At 40.6% G+C, this 22,663-nt stretch overlaps 3 protein-coding genes across 3 annotated transcripts in view; all 3 read left to right on the top strand.

The window, feature by feature from the left end:
- LOC101755010 (callose synthase 9) overlaps positions 1-12,680 on the top strand; it is a 25,356-nt gene extending 12,676 nt beyond the window's left edge. Inside the window, exons 24-51 of the mRNA XM_004985893.3 lie at positions 169-263; positions 348-429; positions 541-701; positions 823-943; positions 1,770-1,870; positions 1,972-2,062; positions 2,172-2,332; positions 2,599-2,708; positions 3,506-3,640; positions 4,084-4,152; positions 4,237-4,411; positions 4,615-4,729; positions 5,305-5,424; positions 5,892-6,007; positions 6,097-6,180; positions 6,300-6,412; positions 6,560-6,612; positions 7,431-7,607; positions 7,824-7,871; positions 8,920-9,078; positions 9,562-9,675; positions 9,756-9,844; positions 9,935-10,093; positions 10,177-10,279; positions 10,574-10,693; positions 11,619-11,669; positions 11,763-11,945; positions 12,185-12,680. Coding sequence (XP_004985950.1) covers positions 169-263; positions 348-429; positions 541-701; positions 823-943; positions 1,770-1,870; positions 1,972-2,062; positions 2,172-2,332; positions 2,599-2,708; positions 3,506-3,640; positions 4,084-4,152; positions 4,237-4,411; positions 4,615-4,729; positions 5,305-5,424; positions 5,892-6,007; positions 6,097-6,180; positions 6,300-6,412; positions 6,560-6,612; positions 7,431-7,607; positions 7,824-7,871; positions 8,920-9,078; positions 9,562-9,675; positions 9,756-9,844; positions 9,935-10,093; positions 10,177-10,279; positions 10,574-10,693; positions 11,619-11,669; positions 11,763-11,945; positions 12,185-12,421 — 3,342 coding nt within the window. The 3' untranslated portion in view covers positions 12,422-12,680. The remainder of the gene's footprint in view (positions 1-168; positions 264-347; positions 430-540; positions 702-822; positions 944-1,769; positions 1,871-1,971; positions 2,063-2,171; positions 2,333-2,598; positions 2,709-3,505; positions 3,641-4,083; positions 4,153-4,236; positions 4,412-4,614; positions 4,730-5,304; positions 5,425-5,891; positions 6,008-6,096; positions 6,181-6,299; positions 6,413-6,559; positions 6,613-7,430; positions 7,608-7,823; positions 7,872-8,919; positions 9,079-9,561; positions 9,676-9,755; positions 9,845-9,934; positions 10,094-10,176; positions 10,280-10,573; positions 10,694-11,618; positions 11,670-11,762; positions 11,946-12,184) is intronic.
- Positions 12,681-13,986: 1,306 nt separating this feature from the next.
- Positions 13,987-15,780, top strand: LOC101755418 (pentatricopeptide repeat-containing protein At5g18390, mitochondrial). The gene has a single exon (XM_004985894.2). It carries the CDS (start codon positions 14,105-14,107, stop codon positions 15,362-15,364), a length of 1,260 nt encoding a protein of 419 aa, XP_004985951.1. The 5' UTR covers positions 13,987-14,104; the 3' UTR covers positions 15,365-15,780.
- Positions 15,781-16,555: 775 nt separating this feature from the next.
- Positions 16,556-17,145, top strand: LOC101754599 (histone H4). The gene has a single exon (XM_004985892.4). It carries the CDS (start codon positions 16,645-16,647, stop codon positions 16,954-16,956), a length of 312 nt encoding a protein of 103 aa, XP_004985949.1. The 5' UTR covers positions 16,556-16,644; the 3' UTR covers positions 16,957-17,145.
- Positions 17,146-22,663: the final 5,518 nt, after the last annotated feature.

Here is a 22,663-nt window from a genome sequence, read left to right as displayed (position 1 = left end):
ACCTCCACAGACACGCACGCAGACACACTCACAAATATTGCACATTTGTTTGCTTAAATAATATTGGGGTGCTTAAACTACAAGTACACCATTCTTTATTTCTTTAACTGTGCTCATTCTTTTTTGTTACTTATAAAGAGTTGACACTGCAAACACCAAATTTACCAGGAAGCAGAGTTGGACAAGCTTAATGCATCTAGATTCGCCCCCTTCTGGAATGAAATTGTGAGGAATTTAAGGGAAGAGGATTATATTAACAATGCGTAAGTAATACTTCTTATTAAACTATGTTAAAGTTTTGTTGACCGCCATATGTAAATTTGGTTTGGCCCTTGTCCTATTTGCAGTGAATTAGAGTTGCTTTTGATGCCCAAGAATGATGGAGTGCTTCCAATTGTGCAGTGGCCACTTTTCTTACTTGCTAGCAAGGTCAAAAGTTAAAAGCAATTTTAACTGTTAAAAGTTTCCCCTTGCATGATTTGTAGATTTTGTTTACGTTTCTGTTTCTTCTCAATGAGTACCTTCCCTTCCCTACTGTAGGTTTTCTTGGCTAAAGATATCGCAGCTGACTATAACGAATCACAAGAAGAACTTTGGCTAAGGGTCTCAAAGGATGACTACATGAAATATGCTGTCGTTGAGTGCTTCCATAGTGTTTATCATATTCTGACATCAATACTAGAGAAAGAAGGATGTCTCTGGTAATTAAGTTTTTCTCTATAATGTTATCCTACCCCAACTTGCTTGGGACAGAAGGCTTTGTTGTTGTTCTGTAAATTCAACATAATTTTTTATGGTGTATTGTTCTTTTTGGAAATTTAGGGTGGAGAGAATTTATGGTGGTATCCGAGAAAGCATTTCAAAGAAGAACATCAAAAGTGATCTTCATTTCGAAAAATTGCATATTGTTATTGCCAAGCTTGTTGCTGTACTTGGAATACTGGTATGTACTAGGGTTTGGCATTAGTTTGTAGGCTCATTAACTCTTTGATTTCTAGTCCTTATTTACTATGGGGTCACCTTATTGACGAGCCAAATCTCAAATTTACCTATGGGATAACCTTATTCATGAGTCTAAGTATCAAAATTAGCTTCCCTTCTATATGATTCTACATTTAGAAACTATATTGCTTGTCTGTAATACCCCAGCCCAATATCCTCTAGTAGTAGTAGTTGTTGCCTTGTTGGCCCATGTGGCTCAATTGTGGTTGTAGTGTGGTGGTTTAGTACCACATTGGAAAGTTTAGGGGCTGAGGGCCAGCTTATAATCCTTGTCGTTCCAAACATAGCACCTCTCAGTTAACCCTCTTACACCTCTGGTTTTGTAATCTCTACATCCCCTACTCTGGCCCAAGGTGGGGTGATGTTGCTTTGTAATTTGGGCCTTTTCCTCTCTTAATACAAAGATACGCAGCTCTCCTGCGTGTTCGAGAAATAAAAAAGTGAGGATGAAAGTATAAGAGAGGTGCTGTGCGTATACGGGTCCGTTCCACATGAGGAGCTGGACCGTAAGCAGATTTTGGAGCGGGTTGTTACATTGTCTACCTTTTTCATTGTTGAAACTAGACTATGCACGAGGCAAATTTATGTCTAAACCTCCTAGCCTTCCCACAGCTGTTTTTGTAAAAGTGGCAGATCTGTTCCTTCTCATCTAAAGTATGGTATCTGTGTCACTTGCATTTTCACTAGTTGAACATTTTTATCACAGATATCTAAATGTACTTTTGTTTATTTGGATTTATATATGACTGTTAATACAATTTTTATAGAGGGGTACCACAGAGTCAAACGATCTGAAAAAGGGAGCAGTTAATGCTATTCAGGACCTATATGAAGTTGTTCATCATGAAGTGTTTTCTGTTGATATCAGGTCTGCAATCTGTTTTGTAGTTTCTTCTGTTCCACCTTATTTTCAGATTTGTATGCCCTTGCACTATTCCTTTCGTAATGCTCTTTGTTTATAAATGCTAGTGGTTACCTTGATGAATGGACTCAGATTAATAGAGCGAGGGCTGAAGGCCGCCTCTTCAATAACCTTAAGTGGCCAAATGATCCTGGATTGGTATTGTCTTGAGCACTGGATGTACTTATTTTTGTTTAGTTTCTATTTTACATTTAGCCTACATCTTTCTGTAGTCATTAGTTGGATGATGTTGGTGTAATTTATGCAGAAGGACTTGATCAAGCGATTGTATTCACTTCTTACAATCAAAGAATCAGCTGCAAGTGTTCCTAAAAATCTGGAAGCCAGGCGGAGACTTCAGTTCTTTATGAACTCTCTGTTCATGAAAATGCCTGTTGCAAGGCCTGCTTCAGAAACGCTTTCCTTTAGGTGGGTCTCCTTTAGTTCCTCTTTCGCTTGTTCATTTCGTTGTGGATTTGCACTTTTTCTTTAGTTAACAGTAGATTATCTTGTTACATGTTTTTTTTGGGTTCAGTTATCCTTTGGGTGGGGCTCCTTTAGTTCCTCTTTTGCTTGTTCATTTAGTTGTGGATTTGCACTGTTTGTTTATAACACTAGATTATCTTGTTACATGCATTTTTTTTGGTTCAGTTATTTGTTTACATACCGATGGTGTTTTCTCTTTGTTTATGTAGTGTGTTTACCCCGTACTACTCCGAGATTGTTCTCTACAGCATGGCTGAACTACAGAAGAAAAACGAAGATGGTATAACTACGCTGTTTTATCTCCAGAAGATTTACCCAGGTTTGGTATTTCCCTTTTCTATGAACAGTGAAAACAGTACCTGGAATATATCTGGTGTAACCGTTTAAGATAGCCCCTTGTTTTCTTGCTCAAGTTGTGCTCCTTTGGATATGTCTGTTTTCTTGTTTTCCATTTGGAACTGAAACTGATACAAGCTTAAGAAAGATAGATAGTCCAGATTTTGAGAGGCATGAACTTATCATTAAGTCATGGAAAGTTGCTGTTCACCCCTCATTAAAGCGTTTTTGTAACTTGTAAGACCATTGTTTCAATTCAACTAGTGGTTACTCTTTGTCTTTTCTGCCCTTGTCAGGCGAGCACCTAACTTAACAACATTACACCTCAATATGCCCAGGCAGTGGAAGCAATTAGTGATAAATTTGGAACTCTTTTTCCTAAGAAGTTGTAACGATCAAATGAATTAGGATGGCACATCCTAGGAGGCTCCCAACTTGCTTATGTGAATCCCTTCTCTTGCACTCAATTTTCTCCAGGACAATGTGAAATGAATGTACATTTCACTGCCTGGCTTTCTGTGGATCAAGTTTATTCGGTGTACGGAGCAATGCAAGGCAACTATATATCGCTCTGTCCAAACTGTTTCCACAAAACATGAAAAAAAAAGAGGGTACTTTGTGCTGTATTTTAGTTTTGATTATTGAAACCAGTATGAGTGCCTGTTATCTCCTGTCTCTAGCAATAGCAAGCTAGCAGTATGTGTATGTAACTTACTGCATGAAATCATGTTCCCCCCAATGTCGTTTAACATTCCTAATATGGTTAATTTCTGCAAACAGATGAATGGAGGAATTTCCTAACTCGTATCAACAGGGACGAAAATGCAGCAGACTCTGAACTTTTTGGTAACCCAAATGACATACTTGAACTACGTCTGTGGGCTTCTTATCGTGGGCAGACCTTAGCACGAACTGGTTTGTTATCCTCTAAACCTTTATGTGGTATATTTATTTGATAGGTTCATGTTTGCTTTCACTCAATCCCGTTTTCTATACATAGACCTATTTTATCTTAATTAAGTGAGCACCTATTTTATATCTAGCTTTTATTCCACTCTTGTTTCAGAAACCACACACTGTTTTCTATTTGAGTATGATAATTGATACCACTTGTAGCTAAATTTGTGTTGGTTGTTTATTGATGCATGAATCTTGAATAGTATTATCATACTTGAGTTATCATCTTTCAGACTTTCACCCTAGTGTTCAAAGTCATGTGTGATTGTTGTTGATTTCTGATGACATGAGAAAAGACTAATCTGTTGGTCCTATGAGTATTTGTAAATGTAACTCATTTTTCAATCACTTTGAATGTAATCAGTTCACATCAACACTTTTTGTACTATGTTACCCTGCAGTTCGTGGTATGATGTACTATAGGAAAGCTCTTATGCTGCAGAGTTATTTGGAGAGGATACAATCTGAAGGTATCTGTACAACTTAGCATGCAAGATGCATAAATGTCATTTATCTGAATGGATATCTCCTTTTCTGTTGTTTTTCTTTGCTAGATCTGGAATCTACATTTCCTTCGGCTGGTTCAGCTGATACACATTTTGAGTTGTCCCCTGAAGCGCGTGCTCAGGCTGATTTGAAGTTTACATATGTGGTTACCTGCCAAATCTATGGAAAACAGAAGGGAGAAGGGAAACCTGAAGCTGCAGATATAGCCCTATTAATGCAAAGGTACCTTTAATTTTATATGCTAGAAATATCGTTGCTTCTTTTCTGTCTCGCTTTGTTAAGTACTTATACTTATGGGGCCTAGTTAGTTCTCTGTCACTCTTTCACAAGAAGCACGTGAGCACATGCACACAAACTCTTAGGCCTTTTTGTTCCGTTATTTGTTGTGTTATCCTGCCTATAATATTTTGTACCATGTTTCTTAGGAATGAAGCTCTTAGAGTTGCTTACATTGATGAAGTTGAGAGCGTTAAGAATGGAAAACCCAGCACTGAGTATTACTCAAAGCTTGTGAAAGCTGACATTCATGGAAAGGATAAGGTCAGTCATTAAGAGCACATTATTTTAGATCTCTGTGTTAACAGCTAATTTTTCTTGCCTTTATCTAGTGTTTATCACCCTTATCATATGCTCCCTCCTTTTCCTTATGTAAGGTGCATTAGCATTTGAAAAAGTCTTTGGAAACAAATTTTGACCATTAATTTCTCTTAGAATAATTATCAATTGTTACAAAATAACTATCATATTGAAATATGTGAAATATGAATCAATTGCTACAACTATTAGATACTAACATGCATATAATTTAACTAATTGTTGGTCAAAAGGAGGGAGTATATTGTAAGAACTGCCTTATTTGGTTTAAGCTATTGTTTTCTCGTTGCCTGCACCGAATTCTTCAGTGCAATACATTGTACACCCTTGTTGATATCATGTGACAAGATTTTGATCCCTTGAGTTCATTGGTTGTTCATTCTAGATTTTTGTAGTGTACTAGATTTTGCAGTGCAGCGGAGCACGGAGCTATAAACTTTGCCCTGAGAAATTTAAGCACTATGGTTTCTTATTTGAACAGTACATTCATTCTCATATTCAATAGATCAAACTTTCTACAGGAAATTTATTCCATTAAATTGCCTGGCAATCCAAAACTCGGGGAGGGAAAGCCTGAAAATCAAAATCATGCCATAATATTCACTCGTGGAAATGCAGTGCAAACGATTGATATGAATCAGGTATGCAAATGTGCTCCTTTTCCCCCTTTTTCTTCTTGAGTTAATTACTATAATTTTGCCTTGAAATATGAACCACCACCTTATACATTAAACGCTTCCAGAATTTTCACTTGATAAATTGACAGGTAACCTGCCACCAGTCTTATTTGATGAGTGTGTGATATACCAATTTCCTTTTTCCGTAACAATGTTCATGTGGTTGGCCTCTTTCTTCCGTATTCCTTCTTGAAATGTCACCCTCTCACCGAATATTGGATCACATATAAGTATGGATCAACTTTATATTTGTAATTTGTATTTCGTGCATGGTTTTCTTCTATTGAGGTCAAGTCTTTTAGTGTGACAAAAGGATGGAATGTAGACAAATAGATCCCATATATTTTTACTGTTTGATTCTTTGACTAATGTTTCGGTTGGAAAATGTCACACATTTGTTTCTGCAGTTCTTTAGTTGTTTTATTTTGTAGGATAATTACTTTGAAGAGGCACTTAAAATGAGAAATCTGCTTGAGGAGTTTTCTCTGAAGCGTGGCAAGCATTACCCTTCTATTCTTGGTGTTAGAGAGCATGTCTTCACGGGAAGGTATTAATAGTTCACTACATTTTTAGTGAAGAAGTTGTGTGGATTTCTTCAGCAGTAAAATCAGTTCTAACAACATCATGTTTCTACAGTGTCTCCTCCCTGGCCTCATTTATGTCAAATCAGGAAACCAGTTTCGTTACTTTAGGTCAACGTGTTCTTTCTAACCCACTGAAGTAAGTGCTTTACATAGTAACTTTTTTCCCACTGAAGTGCTTTTACATAATAAGTTTTCGATTTCACGAGTATCAGCTAAAATTATGTGTAGTTAACACATGAAAACTATTTTTGGCAGAGTGAGAATGCATTATGGCCACCCAGATGTTTTTGATAGAATCTTTCATATAACAAGGGGTGGAATCAGTAAGGCCTCCCGCAGCATTAATATCAGTGAGGATATATATGCAGGTTAAACTTGTAGCCTTTTTCCGCTTTTCCTTATTTTGAGAGTTATTGGTGTGATTCTTAGAATTTTCCCTATTAAAATCTTCAAGTTTTTGTTTCTCCCCTTTAAGATTATGGTGCCGAGCTTACTGATGCATCTTTGAACTACAGGATTTAACTCAACTCTGCGTCAAGGCAGCATAACTCACCACGAGTATATTCAGGTTTAAATTCTCTTATGTCTGCTGTTGTGCGTTACATGAAATTGTGTTCCACATGAAGAATGGGTTAAATAAAAAAAACTTTACCACGGGATAAATTATTTTTGTTACCAACTTTCTTTTGTGCATATATGTTTAGAGTATGCATAATACGTTATTGCAATTTCTCATGTAATCTTGTTAGGCAATTCAGTCGCAGAGGAAGATTTCTATCTATCTGTTGTAGATAGGTAAAGTTAGTTCCTAAGTACAAATGTAACAGATTCTTGTATCGAACATGCAGTTAGGGTTATGAGTTAAGATTCTCATTAATCATATAGTTGCATGCCTATGCATTAATATTTGTCTGGTCCAAAGAAATGATGACTTTAATCATTCAGCATTTACTTTTTGAGGACTATCATTCAGCATTTGACCTTTCACTAAACTTAAGCACGCAGTTGTCATTCTGTGAGGTTTATAGTTATAGTTGGTTAATCTGTGATTGGATCATTTGTTTGGTACTTCCCTCAGTTTTTTTTTGTGTCTGTAGAATGATATGACTCCTGCTAGTCACTGCTGCCACTCAAGTGGGATAGGGTTTAACACAAAATCTTGTCCACCTGATCGAATAAGATATGTTGCACAGTTGATTCTACATGTACACATGCGGTGCATATGACATTGTCTCTCACCGAACTAATATTGACCAGGAATTATTTAACTTACTGATGGTGAACCTTTTTTTGCTACTTTGCTCCATTGCTTTCCACTGTACTAATTATACAGGGACAACACTGCTGTCCAGTGAACACATTGTTGATGTTAAATTAATCCTGTAGGTCGGCAAAGGTAGGGATGTTGGACTTAATCAGATTGCAGTATTTGAAGGAAAAGTTTCTGGAGGAAATGGTGAACAAGTTCTTAGCCGAGACATATATAGACTTGGACAGCTTTTTGACTTTTTCAGGATGTTATCCTTCTATGTGACAACTGTTGGATTCTACTTCTGTACTATGGTAATTTAATTTGCAAAAAGCTTTATTATGTTCTTGATTGTTTATACTCTTGTTTTCATGTTGAGCTCATTAGTAACTCACATTATATTATTTGAAAGCATACTAAATATATTATATACCAGTGTTCATACTTCTTATTGACCTTGAGGAGGTGCTATAATGTTTGTTGTTTTCTTCCTCAATGCTTCCGATCTTAAATTAGCTGTTCTTTTGCAGCTTACCGTGCTGACTGTGTACATATTTCTCTATGGGAAAACATATCTGGTAAGAGGCAATATTTGTGTAGCACCCATTCATTTTTAAACCCCTTTTTACCGTTGGATATTCATTTGAGTCACAGACAGTCACTTATTATTTGCTTGTATATTTATTGATGAAAGTTTCCACCTGTTCTTGTGCTGTTATAGACAGAATAAACCTGTCTTTTTCCAAGTAGTACTGATGCATGTTTTAGATGTACTTGGCCAGATATATTCGAGCAAAAATAAGTGAATGTCGCAGTTAGAAGTCATAGAAAATAAATTCCAAATAAATTTAGCAAAAAGATAAAATTGGGAATAGTGTGGACCACTAGTGATGATTTCTGGTGACAGGAAATTTGCAAACGTGAGGATTTAAGCGTTGGCATTCAGCACTGGTTGCTGTTTCTAGTCGCTATCACTGTAACATAAACTGGCCAAATGGTCAGTGCAAATGTACACAATTTGTTCGTAAAATTATTAATTTGTGATTTGATATATTAGAATAAAGCCAAGAAAGAACATGAGTAGTATTGTCTTTTAAATATGTTGAAGCTAGTTTTATCATTATAACTTGTAATATAAATTAGCCAAATGGTCAATGCAAATGAACACAATTTGTCCATAAAATTATTAATAATTTGTAGTTAATATATCAGAAAAATGCCAAGTATGAAAGAACATGAGTGGTATTTTCTTTTAAATATGTTGAAAGCCTTCCCACCATATGCACATCATTGGCTCATGTATTGTTGCCACACTGTGTTTAGTATGTGAAAAGCATGTCCCAGCTGTTCTTGGGGCCATCAAGCTCACCTACGGTAACCCTGCATGAGGACGTGCTCAACTATTAGGCGTTCCATTCACTTTAAATCTAGCACGAAAAGCTTCTGCAGTCAGATGTTATAGTGGCTCATAAGTTCATTGCATTTGTGACTTATGTACTTTGCACCTATGGATTATTTACTTTATGTCTTTTCATTTCTTGGCCTTGGTTTCTGAAATCGTGCGTTTTCTAGTTTCCTTCCTCCATCGTTATCCTGACATAATTGGTTTGGCGTTTGTTTGACTAGGCCTTATCTGGTGTTGGAGAATCAATTCAAAACAGAGCAGATATATTGCAGAACACAGCCTTGAACACTGCTCTGAACACTCAATTTCTTTTCCAGATTGGTGTATTTACTGCAGTACCCATGATTCTAGGTTTCATCCTTGAATCAGGTGTCCTAACGGTATACCCTTTTCCCAGCAGACTTTTGCTTAGCCTGTGAATTATGCACACGTATTTATGGTTGGTTTTTGTTTTCTGGTAGATCCTTTCTGTTGTCAATTAGTAAATACTTGATGTTTTTTTACTTTATCCAATTTTAAAGTTTGAGTACCAATAATTTCTAAATTTTTTACTTTGGGAACATAAAGATCAAGTTAATGGATTTGTCTTGAAAAAGTACTTTCATACTTTACTAATTCAATAGATTCTGCAAATATGGTCAAAGTCGCACGTAGACCGTATTCTTTTACTAGAGGGAGTGTGTTTCTTAATCCAAATCTAGTATGTAGCATCATTATTCATGTTATGCTACACTAACTAGTTTTTCTGGCAGTCAGCGTTAAGTTTAACTATTTGGCGCGTTGATTAACAAATCACAGTTACACGTTCTAAAATTTAGGCAAAAGTAATAAGGATTTATTCTTATGTGAATGCATGGATGCAGGCTTTTGTTCAATTTATCACAATGCAGTTCCAACTATGCTCTGTATTTTTCACTTTCTCACTTGGAACAAGGACTCACTACTTTGGCCGCGCAATATTGCATGGAGGTGCAAAGGTAGGTTTCTTGTAACGAAAGCTGGTGCTCATCAGTTTCTGTGTTTCTCAATACTGATCTGTTTTTTTATTTGTTACCAGTATAGAGCAACTGGTAGGGGTTTTGTGGTACGGCATATCAAGTTTGCTGAGAACTATCGCCTTTATTCACGAAGCCATTTTGTGAAAGGGTTTGTTATCACCTGAAATTACTTTTGAATTAATTTGTGCAAATTTTGTAGAACAATATCATTCGTGTTGATTATTCTTGATTTTTGTAGGATGGAGGTTGCACTTTTGTTGGTAATCTTTCTGGCATATGGTTTTAACAATGGTGGAGCAGTTGGCTATATTTTACTCTCTATAAGCAGTTGGTTTATGGCGCTGTCTTGGCTTTTCGCTCCCTACTTATTTAACCCATCTGGATTTGAATGGCAGAAGTAAGAAACTAAGAATTCTATGTACTGTTATGTTACTCCAAATTATCGGTATGGATATTACAGACCCTCCACCCTCCTCTCAGGATTGTCGAGGATTTCAGAGACTGGACAAATTGGCTGTTTTATCGAGGCGGTATTGGTGTTAAAGGAGAAGAAAGCTGGGAAGCTTGGTGGGAAGAAGAACTGGTAATTGAATTTTCCCTGCATTCACTTTAGCATTCGAGTCTCGGTAGATCTGCTGTCACGTCTGTCTCCTTCGTCATCCTATCAATTCATTAAATAATTTTTGTGAGTATTATGTGCATTCTAATGGTGCCTCAATTCTTCAGCAGCTATATGGCTCAAAAAGGAACAAAAAGTCGTTAAGTTCTTTTTAAGTAAACGTAGTATGCAAATGTAGTACCACTTAAATATACATCATTATTTATTTACTAATGTCCACTCTAGTAAACTATTCATTTTAATACACTTACTTTTCAGCAACATATTTACACCATTCGAGGGAGGATACTGGAAACTATACTAAGCCTAAGGTTTTTCATCTTCCAATATGGAGTTGTCTACCACATGAGTGCAAGTGGAGAAAGTACAGCTTTATCGGTATGTTAATGCTTTTGCTCCCATTTGCTTGTTGACATTAAATTGTGATGCTATTGAGTGCAGAGTTCTGTGCATACACAGAATATAACTTGGTTTGACTCACAAGGCAACATAAATACCTAATCAATGTTGCACTTATGATGCAATTATTATTCACTTAACAAATGTTATTCAAGTATGCTATTGATATCTTCGATACAACTGTGAGTGAAAAGTAAATAAGCTATTTCGAAATGCAAACATTCCAGAAAGTGATTCAAATTCTAACTCTCCCACGCAGTTCAGCATCTAAATGGCCCTGAGCAATTTGAGTGCTGAAAGAACTAGTTATATGAAGAGTCAAAGCATGCCACTTTATGATCTTGAATTTTTGTACTGTGAGTTTTGCCATTTAATAGGTGATGTTCGAATTTAGCGGCACATTCATCAAACCTATTGGAAAGGAAGGCATGTGATGAGCAACTGATACAAAGATCCTTAGAGCAACTCCAGCAAACCCTCTAAACAGGCCCCTACCCCAAGTTTAGAGGGCCAAGTCAAAAAAACGTACTCCAGGAAGCCCTCTACTAGACTCCCCATTTTGGGGAGGCCTCCAAATTCCCCCCTCCACCCTCCATTCTTGGAGGGTCTATAGGGAGTCCTCTATCCATGGGGGCTATTGCTGGAGTTGGAGGAATTTTTGTGGCCCTAAAAAAAAAATAGAGAGAACTCCTATTTGGCCTTTGGGGGCTTTGATTTAAGGGTTATTGCTGGAGTTGCTCTAAGGGAGGGTTTTCCTAATAATGATTTCTCCTTTTTGTTTTAGAGTGTGGTACACTTAAAAAGTATAGTTCATGCAATGTTTTGTGACTAAATCCTTCAGTGACATATTTGTTGGCTTTAGGTATCAAAATGATAGTAGTAAATCCATATCTTGGCACTGCAGGTGTATTGGATTTCTTGGGCTGTGCTTGGTGGTCTTTTTGTCCTCCTCTTGGTATGTACCATGTAGAATTTCTTATTTGACGGTAACTAAATTATACTTGGCTTTTACTGCTCAGGTCATTTTTTAATATTGTTTTATGTGCAGGTCTTTGGTTTAAACCCCAAGGCTATGGTACATTTTCAATTGTTCCTGCGTCTGGTCAAGAGCATAGCACTGTTAATGGTTTTGGCTGGTTTGATCGTGGCTACTGTGTTTACTGCCCTCAGTGTCAAAGATGTATTTGCTTCCATTCTAGCATTTGTGCCAACTGGGTGGGGAATTCTTTCGGTGAGTTTGTTCTGCCAGCTTGTATATCCATGAAATATTGCCAGTGTTTAGTCTGGCTTTCCTTCGCTTGGCAAACACTTCCTGAACTCTGAATTATTGCATATAAGCCTTTTTTTTTTTGCAAACACTCCCTTTGTTTCCTCTTGACCAGTCAACTCTTAGCATTCGGATTGACTAGTCAAATCTTCGTACACTTGTGTACGCTGCAAACCTTATTTGGCCTTTTTTTTTGTTTACAGATTGCTGTGGCGTGGAAACCGATTGTGAAGAAATTGGGTTTGTGGAAGACAGTGCGCTCCCTAGCTCGCCTTTATGACGCTGGCATGGGGATGATCATTTTTGTTCCCATAGCCATCTGCTCATGGTTTCCATTCATATCTACCTTCCAGACGCGTCTTCTGTTCAACCAGGCTTTCAGCAGAGGGTTGGAGATTTCTCTTATCCTTGCTGGCAATAATCCAAATGCAGGGATGTGATGGTGGTAGTCTCGACGCCGTGGATCAAGCAGCTTTGTTAGTTTAGCTGATTCCTGGTTCTCAGTTAGCGATAGCGATTGTATATATCTCCGTGTTGACCTATGCTGTGGGTGTATATCTCAACGGCTATACTTCTACAGTGAGCCTAGGAGCTGTAGTTGTGACACTCCTTAACTTTTACATTGATATTTGGGCTGAGAAGAACTGGCTTTTCGTTATCAATTCAGCTAATCTGATGTGTTGTGCTACTTATCTTGTATCTCCATGTTAAGCTACTTACCTTGTATATTTATCTATTTGTACAAATATTATAGAGAAGATGAAAAAGTCAAACAAATGAAAAAGTGAATTGTGTCATAAATTTACGAATGGAGTATTTAACATGGAGGAAAGCTATCTAGGAACGCTAAGTACGTTACAAGCGACGTATTAGCGCAGGTGTACGGCAAATCGAGCCCTCTGCTCTGCTGTCCATTTTGGGATTAATTGGGCGCGCTAGCGTTGGACATCGAGAGAATTGAGGGTCATGGTATTCTTCAGATGCTTGAAAATAGGCCTAATTTCACAAGACCAACTGCAGACACCAGATTACAATCAAATGATCCACCAAAATCAGCTCTGTTCGTATTCGTCGTACGTTTCTTCCTCGCAATCCGTCTTCGTATTGTTATTTGATATGAAGGCCAAACGTGCACACATCATTAACCTTGTCAATTCCATGTAGGAATAGGATGAGAAAATCGTCAATCCACGGTTTTGACCTGTATCGTAACGTGTAGAGTCTAGGGTGTGGGTTCTGCACACATCCTTGTGGAGTGGGTGAGACCGGCAGGTTCAGAAAATCAGAAAGCCGATGTTTAGAGTAGTAGACAATGCTGTCACTGAATTATGATTTGAGATTGTAAAGTGGTATTGATTTGAGATTGTAATTGGTTGTCTTTGTCACTTTGACACTGATTATTATGAAAAATTGAGAATATGAAGATTCTAATTGCAGCAAAAGATTGTATGTCAAGTCAGAAGCTTGAATTTCAGGAAAAGACTATTCTTTGCAACTTTGTGTTCCTGCAATCACATAATAGAGAAGAGCTCGAACAATATGTCGCTGCTAGTGCTACTTGAACGATGACTGGGCATTTGTCTGGTTGCAAAATACTCCCAGAATGTCTGATTGCAAAATGGCACGCTGAATTGCTACCAAAATGTTTGCTTACCAACTTGAAGTACCAAATTCAGAAACTAGATTGCTTGCAAAATGACCCCAAAAACAGAAGTACTTCACCAGAACTGGTTAAAAACATCATCTGTGAGTGGTCCCTGCAAATTAAATAAAGAAGTCAGTTTAAAAATTATATCATCTCTAGATTTGTAAAATGTATCAACTCTAGATGAAATAAAGAAGTGAGTACCGCAACATCCGAGTGAAAAAAGCTAAAGATTGTTCTTGTAACCTTGAGTTCAGACCCCTTGCCTTTGTCCCTAGAAATACAACATCTGCAACTTGTGCTTGTGAAACACCACTACCTACCTCTTCCGTCTGCTGCATTGTATCTCTACAACGGGACGTCATCGCTCGTTCAGTCGTTCCCAAACAACGGACGGGGACCTCCCAAAGTCCCATCTCTCCCTCTCCCCTTCGATACCCGACTGGGCCTCCTCGACTGAGTGCCAGCGCCCCGTCTCATGCTCCTCCGCCCCCGCCTCGTCCGCGCTCCCCTCCGCCACGCCTCTCACCGCGCTGCCTTCTCCTCCAGGTCCCTCGCTCCCCGCGGCAGCGATGCAGATGCCAACTCCGACGCCGCCGCTTCAGATGCGATCGTTCGCCTCGTCGCCGCAGGTGGCAGCAGCCTCGAGGCCGACTTCGATCGCCTCGACCCCGCTCTCTCCCACGCCCTCGTCGCCAGAACCCTCCGCGCGCTCACGGATAGTGGCGTGCCCGCGGAGCGCTTCTTCGCTTGGGCGTCCCTCCGCAGGGGCTTCTCCCCCAGCGCCCACGCACACAACCTGCTCATCGAGAATGCCGGGAAGCTGGCCGACTACCGGGCGATGTCGCGCGCCCTAGCGCTCATGTCGCAGCGGAGGCTTCCGCTGACCGATCGCGCGTTCGCCTTCTTGGCGCCGTCGGGATCGTCACGGAGCAGCTGCGTCGAGGATGCGGCGAGAGCGGTCCTTCGGGTTTTGGACGATGTCGGCGGGCCCTGCCGCGCGTCCGGCGTGTTCTCGCTTGTCAAGGCGCTGGCTTCCACCGGCGAGTTCGACGCTGCGGTGTCAGTGATCGAGGAGACACGGAGGATGGCGCGCTACTTCAACGTCGTCGTCGCGGCTAAGTGTAAAGCCGGCAACTTTGTTGGCGCCCGCGAAGTGTTCGACGAAATGAGGAAGTCGGGAAGCGCCCCGAACGCGAACACCTGGAACTGCCTCCTCGGCTGCTTGCTCAAGAACGGGAGGCTCGCAGAAGCGTGCGGCCTTGTTGAGTCCATGGAGAGGTCTAAACCCGGTGAAGTCCCAGACTCACTCACATACGAGATTCTCACATACCACGCCTGCAAGGCTGGAAAGATGGATTCAGCAATGCAGATTCTTGATCAGATGTTCTCAGCAAATCTGACGCCCAGGATCACCATACACTCTGCGTTCATCAAGGGGTACTTCTACGCTGGGAGAATAGAGGATGCCCAAAAGTATGTCGATGACATGAGCACCAGGGACAGGCATTCTGTGAATCGGAACTACAGCCTGCTCGCAAAACTGCTTCGCAAGTCAGGGAGGACCATTGATGCGGGCAGGGTTCTGTATGAGCTGATGGAGAAGGGCCTCAGGCCTGACCATTCTGCTTATGTTAAAGTGGCCAAAGATCTGTACAAGATGGGTAGGGGGGATCTGGCTTCTGAATTGAAGTTGATGTTTCAAAGGTTCAGTGTGCAGGCAGATACAGGGCAATGATGTGTTTAGGATTGGCATCGGCATCTGCTATTTAGTTTGAGTGAAACTTGCCTGTACATAGAAGACACATGTGGCGCCTGCCTCTAGCATATGTGCCTCAAATGAATCATGAACACAAGCTCAATATATTTGATGGATGAATTTATTTATGTATTTGCTTTGGGCAAACAATTGAGTGCGAAATATCAGATAGTGGTCATATAAACAAGAAGCGTGTGACCAGTGAGCTTGCGCTAAGGTTGAATGGATGATGGAACAATCATGAGAAATATTTGTTTGACTCACTGAAACTGATGGTGTTGCAGTGGCCGCACATGTCACACTTTCTGAAAAATCCGGGTGCAGTATATGCAAGTTCTTTGGCATTGATTTTAGATAATCTGCAAGGAAAAAAGCATCGTTACCTTTTCTCAATTTATGCTATATGTGGAAACTCCTAGCAGCCTGTGGATGTTCAAGGCGAACATGAATCACAGTTTGTTGATAACGATGTCCATCGTCGACCATTGGTAATTCTATCTGAATACTACACAATTTTTACGCGGAATACATTACTGTGCTCTTATCAATTGTCTGATGTACTCTGAATACTACGCAATTAGTATGCGGAATTCATTACTGTGTTCTTATCGATTCTCTGATGAGAATGTAGCATACCATCGAGAATTTCAGTTTTCGACTCAGAAAGCTTTAGGATCTTCTGCCAACCAAAAATATCACGGGCTCACGCCTCACCGCCATGATACAAGTGGTGGATGCAGAAGATGAAGGTGTGAAATAGTCTATACGACGAGACAGGTCAATATGTCATTATGCTTTTAGTTCTGTTCATTCTATGGCATTTCTCAAGAGGAAGAAAGAAAGAAAGGTTGAGCATACCAGAAAACCAAAGGCCTGAACTCCACTCTTCGGCCCACCCAACTGAAGCCCACTCCTGGGCCTGTCAAAAGAAAAACACAAACGCCACGTCACCGATCCGCCATCACCCCAGCGAACCAATCAAAAACGCCAAAACCACCTCCCACGGATCGTCTACGCATCCCCACGTCACCGATCCATCCCTCCCGCTACCACGCAATGGCACCCGTCCATCAGCGATCCGACGCGCCAAACTCCACCTCCCACGGATCGCAACATCTCCACCCCGCCCCCAGACGCCCCCCGTCCCGCCGCTATAAATAGGCCCCGCACCCGCTCCGCCCTGCTCACCAACGAATCCCCAATCCCCCAAATCACCACCAATCCTCTCGAGTTCGAGCTCACCGCCTCCGAGGGAAGCCATGTCGGGCCGCGGCAAGGGAGGCAAGGGTCTGGGCAAGGGCGGCGCGAAGCGGCACCGCAAGGTCCTCCGCGACAACATCCAGGGAATCACCAAGCCGGCGATCCGGAGGCTGGCGCGCAGGGGCGGCGTGAAGCGCATCTCCGGGCTGATCTACGAGGAGACCCGCGGCGTGCTCAAGATCTTTCTCGAGAACGTCATCCGTGACGCCGTCACCTACACGGAGCACGCCCGCCGCAAGACCGTCACCGCCATGGACGTCGTCTACGCGCTCAAGCGCCAGGGGCGCACCCTCTACGGCTTCGGCGGCTGAGCTCTGCCTCCCCTGTCTGGTGGCGTGCCGGGAGCTTTGGGTCGAAGCTGGTTGATGGTTTTAGGGTTAGCAATGTTGTGGAGGCTTTTGTTGTCATAGTGGCTGTTTCGTGCAAAGTTCTGTTCTGTGATGTGAAATGGAATTCGAAGCGTATGAATGAAATCGATCTTGGACATCTCTGTTGCATCAGGCTCTGTCCCTTTGTGCGATGAAGCTCTCGGTTTTCATTTACTCGCATTCCTGCTCCTGTGCTTTTGAATTGCTTCCCGTGCATTACCGCTCGCTGGATTTCACAACTGGTGAATCTGGCTTGAAATTCGCAATTGAGCGCCAATATTTGCAATCTACGATTCAAAATTTGAAATGGGCGCCTACGTTTCAGCCGCGTTAGGGGCGGGTATGAAAAATTCCTAAGCTGTGCCGCGCCTCTCCTAGGCCCCTTTGGAGCCTGGGCCGGAAGCCCAACTTGAAAGTCTCAACACGCAGGCCGGTGACGGGGACCACGCTACACGGTCCGGCACTCCGGCGTCACCTAGTCCACTTGGCTCCTCGCCGGCGGCAGACGGAACCCTCGCGGCGCGTGGTTGAGTCGCGGATTTCGAATTCCTTGGAATATCTGAGGCGCCGTCGGCGGAGGTGTGCGTGCGGTCTTCCTGCCGATGGAGATTGGCGCCGTGCCGCACCACATTTGCTTCGCGTTGCCGCCCGCTTCTCCAGACCACCTAGCGCGCAACCTCCGAGAGCAACCTCCCGCGGCGGCACCGGCGTCCTCGGCTCCAGCATCCGGTACGTGCTCCAAAACCACCAGTTCTGCAGCGACGAAACGACGCCGGCCGCTGCGTGCTTCGTTTTGGATTACATTATTGCTGAACAATACGTTCAACGCCAACGAATGAAAGCAGCCTATTATTGGTGATCAGACGCATTCCGACGGTGCAGTGTACGATGGCGCAATGCTTATCAAACTGAGCGTGGCAGCCATAATGTCGCAGCAAAGCGTTTGATGGTTGGCATACGCACAGGTATGCTTGTTCCACCGATCAACCCTTCATTTCATCCGGTCCACTTAACAGTGCAAGGTTTAACTGAATGTGATGTTTGATTCGAAAGTACGAAATACCAAATACTATTTGAGGTTATTTTGATTGTGTGGCATTTCATTGCAACGAGTACATATTAGGCAGCACAACATTTGTTCTTTTAGGCCGAAGTGAGAATGTGGCATGGTGTGTAGTATCTTGAGTGCGTGCTGACAATTGGATGGAAAATATAGAGCAAGGGAAGCAAATGGAAAACCTGAATCAGTAGTGTTGTGGTGATGCTTGATATCAATCTTATTGGGCTGTTCTACTAAGTATTTTGTAACACACAGAATGCTCAAATGATAAAATATGCTTTGTATGTTGGAATACGTAAAGTTGAGGGCTAAAAGTTGACTTTTAGATCCGTCGCTTGGATGGATGAACGGATGCCATGGTTGCGTAGAGCTCGTCAAATCCATTCCGTTTGATCACTCATATGTCTCGTTTGGAGTTCCGGTCATGAAGTTATGGATGGTTCAATATTTCAGTAAACGCGTATTTACAGTACCCATGGTGTTTTTCTCTTTCTTTTTCCTCGCTGTTCATGGTGGTGCCGCCATGTGGGTTTCAATTTAGGTGCAATCGATGGGGCTGCCGTGAAGTTCGTTGCTAGGGAGAGGAAGACGACCGGTAGTCATCGTTGGGATCGCCGTCATCACCGTTGCCCTTGCTGTTTTCAAGGGGAAACCCTAGGTGAGGCATGCCCCCACTGTGATCCATGTTTTCTCTAAGGTTATAGATGTTCTAGCACCTGGTACACGGTACTCGACACCGTTAAGGGCTAGGGTAAAGTTTTGCCCTCGTCGTTGTTTTCCGCACGTAGTCAATCTGCGGAGTTTAGAGTAATGTCTGTTTTGCGTCCTCTTAACGGATTAAAAAAATAACAAACCTATATATGAGTCGTAGAAGATCTGCAGAGTCCATAGCCGTAAAGAACAACACAATCGGATTTAAGAGCTGAGAGATATTGGAGTTTGATTGTCAGTTTTTCAGCCTCGTAATTCTGGGCAGAATCTGTTCACCTAAAGTTTAGCCAACCCAAACGATAGAATTGGATCTTTGGAGGGATAAAGAAGTTGTAGGAAATTTCATAAGCTTTCCAGATTGGTTAAGTGCATCTTCATATGAATTTTGGAGCTCCAGATATACCTATTTTACTAGGACCATTCTGCACTTGTTGTAAGATTTTCAGTTTGAGGTTCATCTCAAGATTAGACTATGTTGATGATTTTTCCTCTATTTATATATCACTAGAAAGTCGTAAGTTCTGAAGTTAGCTTTCAGATGGCACAAGATGGGAATTATTAGCCATCAGGATTAGAAGATACAAAAAGGAGAAGCAACATGTCTAGTTTCGCGTGTGGCTTTTGTGAGAATGTTGGGTTCGGGTGTATGAATGCTTTGAATTATATTTTTTTATGCTTGTGTGTTTGCGCTGGTGCTGAGTAATGTTTATGAATAGGTGGTGCACCTTTGGATCATGCTTAACTCATGCTTTAACTTTGTTGTTTGAATTGCCTCCATTTAATTTCAGTACCTCATACTAGCAAGATAAATCTGAAATTTATCTTTATATTGAAGTATCTTGATCCACTTGAGGTTTTACTTTTGAAGTTATGAATTTTTAAGTATATGAAGTTCATGCATTGCAATCTTGCATTTGCATTCTCATGTTGTTTATGCATATGAAGAAACCGTAGCCGGATTGGTGCGGTAAGTACCAATATAGCAACGCACGTTGATATATAGCAATGTGGTTGCAGCCCTCACCTCCTTCCTTGGGATGTGTGGGTAAAAGTGAAGTCATGCATTGCACCATTCGCATATTTATTATGAAGTATTGTTGTGAAATATTTATTTATCTTACTACTCGAAGCTATGTGGTGCTTCTTCTATAATAATGACTCTTAAATTGTCGCTTAATATATTATGATTTAAATGACTTGGTTGAAGCAGTTTGCTTGTTAAGATTTTCCATAAACCTCCTCATATGCTTTTTCCCCTCCACATGTTCTTGAGTTTGGAGGGCGCTTGGTTGGATGGGAGTAGCAGCACATTTGCACACACTTCTTCATATATATATGTTTTGGACACATGTGTTGTAATAAAAATATTTGGTTGTGAAACCTTTGCTTTCCTTATAATCTCATATTTGGATCCAGTTTGTAAGATGTTCTATCTAGATGATTTAAGTTGCTTCCGCGTGGTTTGTTTATTTATCTTTGTTGCTGTTTTTTTTATGTGTGTGTGCCTGTAGTAGCTGTAGTGTAGTGTGGTAACGCTCCAGAATGTTGCTGATGTTCTGGGGTGTTACATATTTACCTTTGTCAATCTTGTGCCTACCACTGGCCAGATACCGTCTGAACATTAGGACTAGAGAGATTCAGTTAAGTACTTATGTGTTTGACAGTTCAATGAAACACATCGAATATTCCAGACTATTGACGTGTTTCCCCATTAGTCACCAGGCTTCATATGTAGAATTCTTAGTTTCAGTTGAGCTTAGGAATAACCTAGCAGATCTTTTAGATCTTGTCAGATGAACAAGGAGTTATTCTCCTGACCGTTGAAGTTTGCCTGCGCATACCTATCCATTAAGAGTGCATGGTTGTTTACAGTGCCTTGAAATGGTCTGTTCACAAAATACTTGCCTTAAGGAGTATCATGAAAAGGTCTTCAAATGGTAATTTTAGTGGCTTAGTTATTCCTTAAATGTGTTACGGACATGTAAAAGTGGAATCTCGCCAAAATCATTTTTGCACAAGTGAAGTGAAATTCACTCCTTTCTGAAGGTCCTGTTCACAAAATACTTGCCTTAAGGAGTAAACTGGGGGTGGATCTTGAGGATGTCCAGTATGCTGATATGGTGCATAACTCTAAGTGGAATTGCATTTCAGAGTTAATTGTGAGGGGGCTGCAATTGTATATTTCCTTCTTGGGATAAGCTCAAGCTTCTGTTACTTTTCTAATCAAAATGGGAGCAGCTGATGCACTTCCAAATTTAACAGGAGCTTGTTATTTTTTTTGCTGTTGTGTTTGGAGGCATTTCTTGAAAATGTCGTGCAATAAATCTGTGCAGAGGGACGAATTTGATAATCCCTTGGGTTTGCTACCTTAGTTCTGTGCAGTACAAGAATTTTAGCAGAATATCCTTAAGACAGTTAGAGCACTGTTCTTTGGTTGAAGTTCTTTTCTGCTGCTAGGATAAGGAACTCATGGCCAATGTATGTACAAATCTGCTGTAGGCATCTAATATAAATTCCTATAGTACTAAAATGTAGGTCCTGGTTACTTTAAAAATCAGAAGGTCTTAATCATATGTTAAATGTAATGATTTCTTCTTGAATTGTTTTTACATGAGGATCTTAAAATAGCAATGCATTTGTGTAAGTAAAATGCATGAACCATTTTGATATGAAGCTCTCACTGGATTATGACTGTCCAGTCTCATTGTTACCTTATATTCTACATGTCATTTGCATCCATGTGGGAGGCTGGGAGAAAATTACTTTAAAACCCAGTCCACAGACCCTATACTTCAGAATTCTGCCTTAATGCTACCATTTCTTTTGATGCCATTTGCCCATTCAGTTGTGTAGCACAACTGAAAATGACAGCTCCTTTTTATCTCTTATCATCTTCTTTTCCTTTTCATGCAGCTGGATACTATGATTCTGGTATCATGATGTTGCTTCTGTCAAGAGGAACTGACCATGTAAACAGGCAATGTTTTACAAATAGAAGTTGTTATCTGATAGTGTAGTTTAACCTCTAATACTATTGTTTCTCACACTTCATCCATCTATCGTAACATCAATAGAGTTCTTTGTTTTGCCTTGAACTGTAAAATATAGTAAGAGAAGGCTTACACTTAAATATCGTTTTAGCAATACCTGTTGGTAATAATCAGCTAGATAGCAGTTCTTTGGAGGCTATCAGAAGCTAACAAGATTTCTTGCTTTCTCAGTTTGTCATGAGAAAAGTAAGCATGCTAAACATGTGCAAGTTCCATCATTGTATATTAGAAATCTGCTTGCGGAATCCAATGAATAAAGAGATAATTCACTTTTGGTTTGATGTTGACCTCAGTTTCATAATTTGCTTTTTTCCTGATGAAGGTTGCATTTTGTCATGTTTTCCTCATTGTTGAGTTCTTCTGCTACAAGCTCCGCAGGCATGCATCTTCCATGAAGTTATTTGCTCGCTCAAGTTATTCTTAGTTTTAAACAAGGATATACTATGAGAATATCGAAGGAGCAAGTTTGTCTTTCCCCTTGTGTTTGTTCTCGTAGTGATGTTTAACATTTGTTAGTTTCAGAGGTATAGTGTTCTTTGTTGTAAATGGTAAATTTTCTGTACCTTCTAACTATTGCAGTCGTTAACTTGCTCAGCCGAAGATGAAATGTACGAGCTTAGCAAGTGGTTGTAACATAATAAGACAAAACATAATCACAATGACTTATGACTATAAAGACACATGCTTACTGATAAATGGTGAGCAATTATGGGAATTAGAACTTAGAAGTTGACCAAAGTATTTACAGCTGACGTCCTGCACCCTACACCCAGCACATTAAGCTGCTACGGTTGTAACTTGTTCCAAGACACTAATATGATGAGTATTG

Source organism: Setaria italica, chromosome IX (genome assembly GCF_000263155.2).
Source record: "Setaria italica strain Yugu1 chromosome IX, Setaria_italica_v2.0, whole genome shotgun sequence".
NCBI classification, from domain to species: domain Eukaryota; kingdom Viridiplantae; phylum Streptophyta; class Magnoliopsida; order Poales; family Poaceae; genus Setaria; species Setaria italica.
The sequence above is the reverse complement of the archived record's forward strand: the minus strand, read 5'-3'. Positions and strand labels throughout refer to the sequence as shown.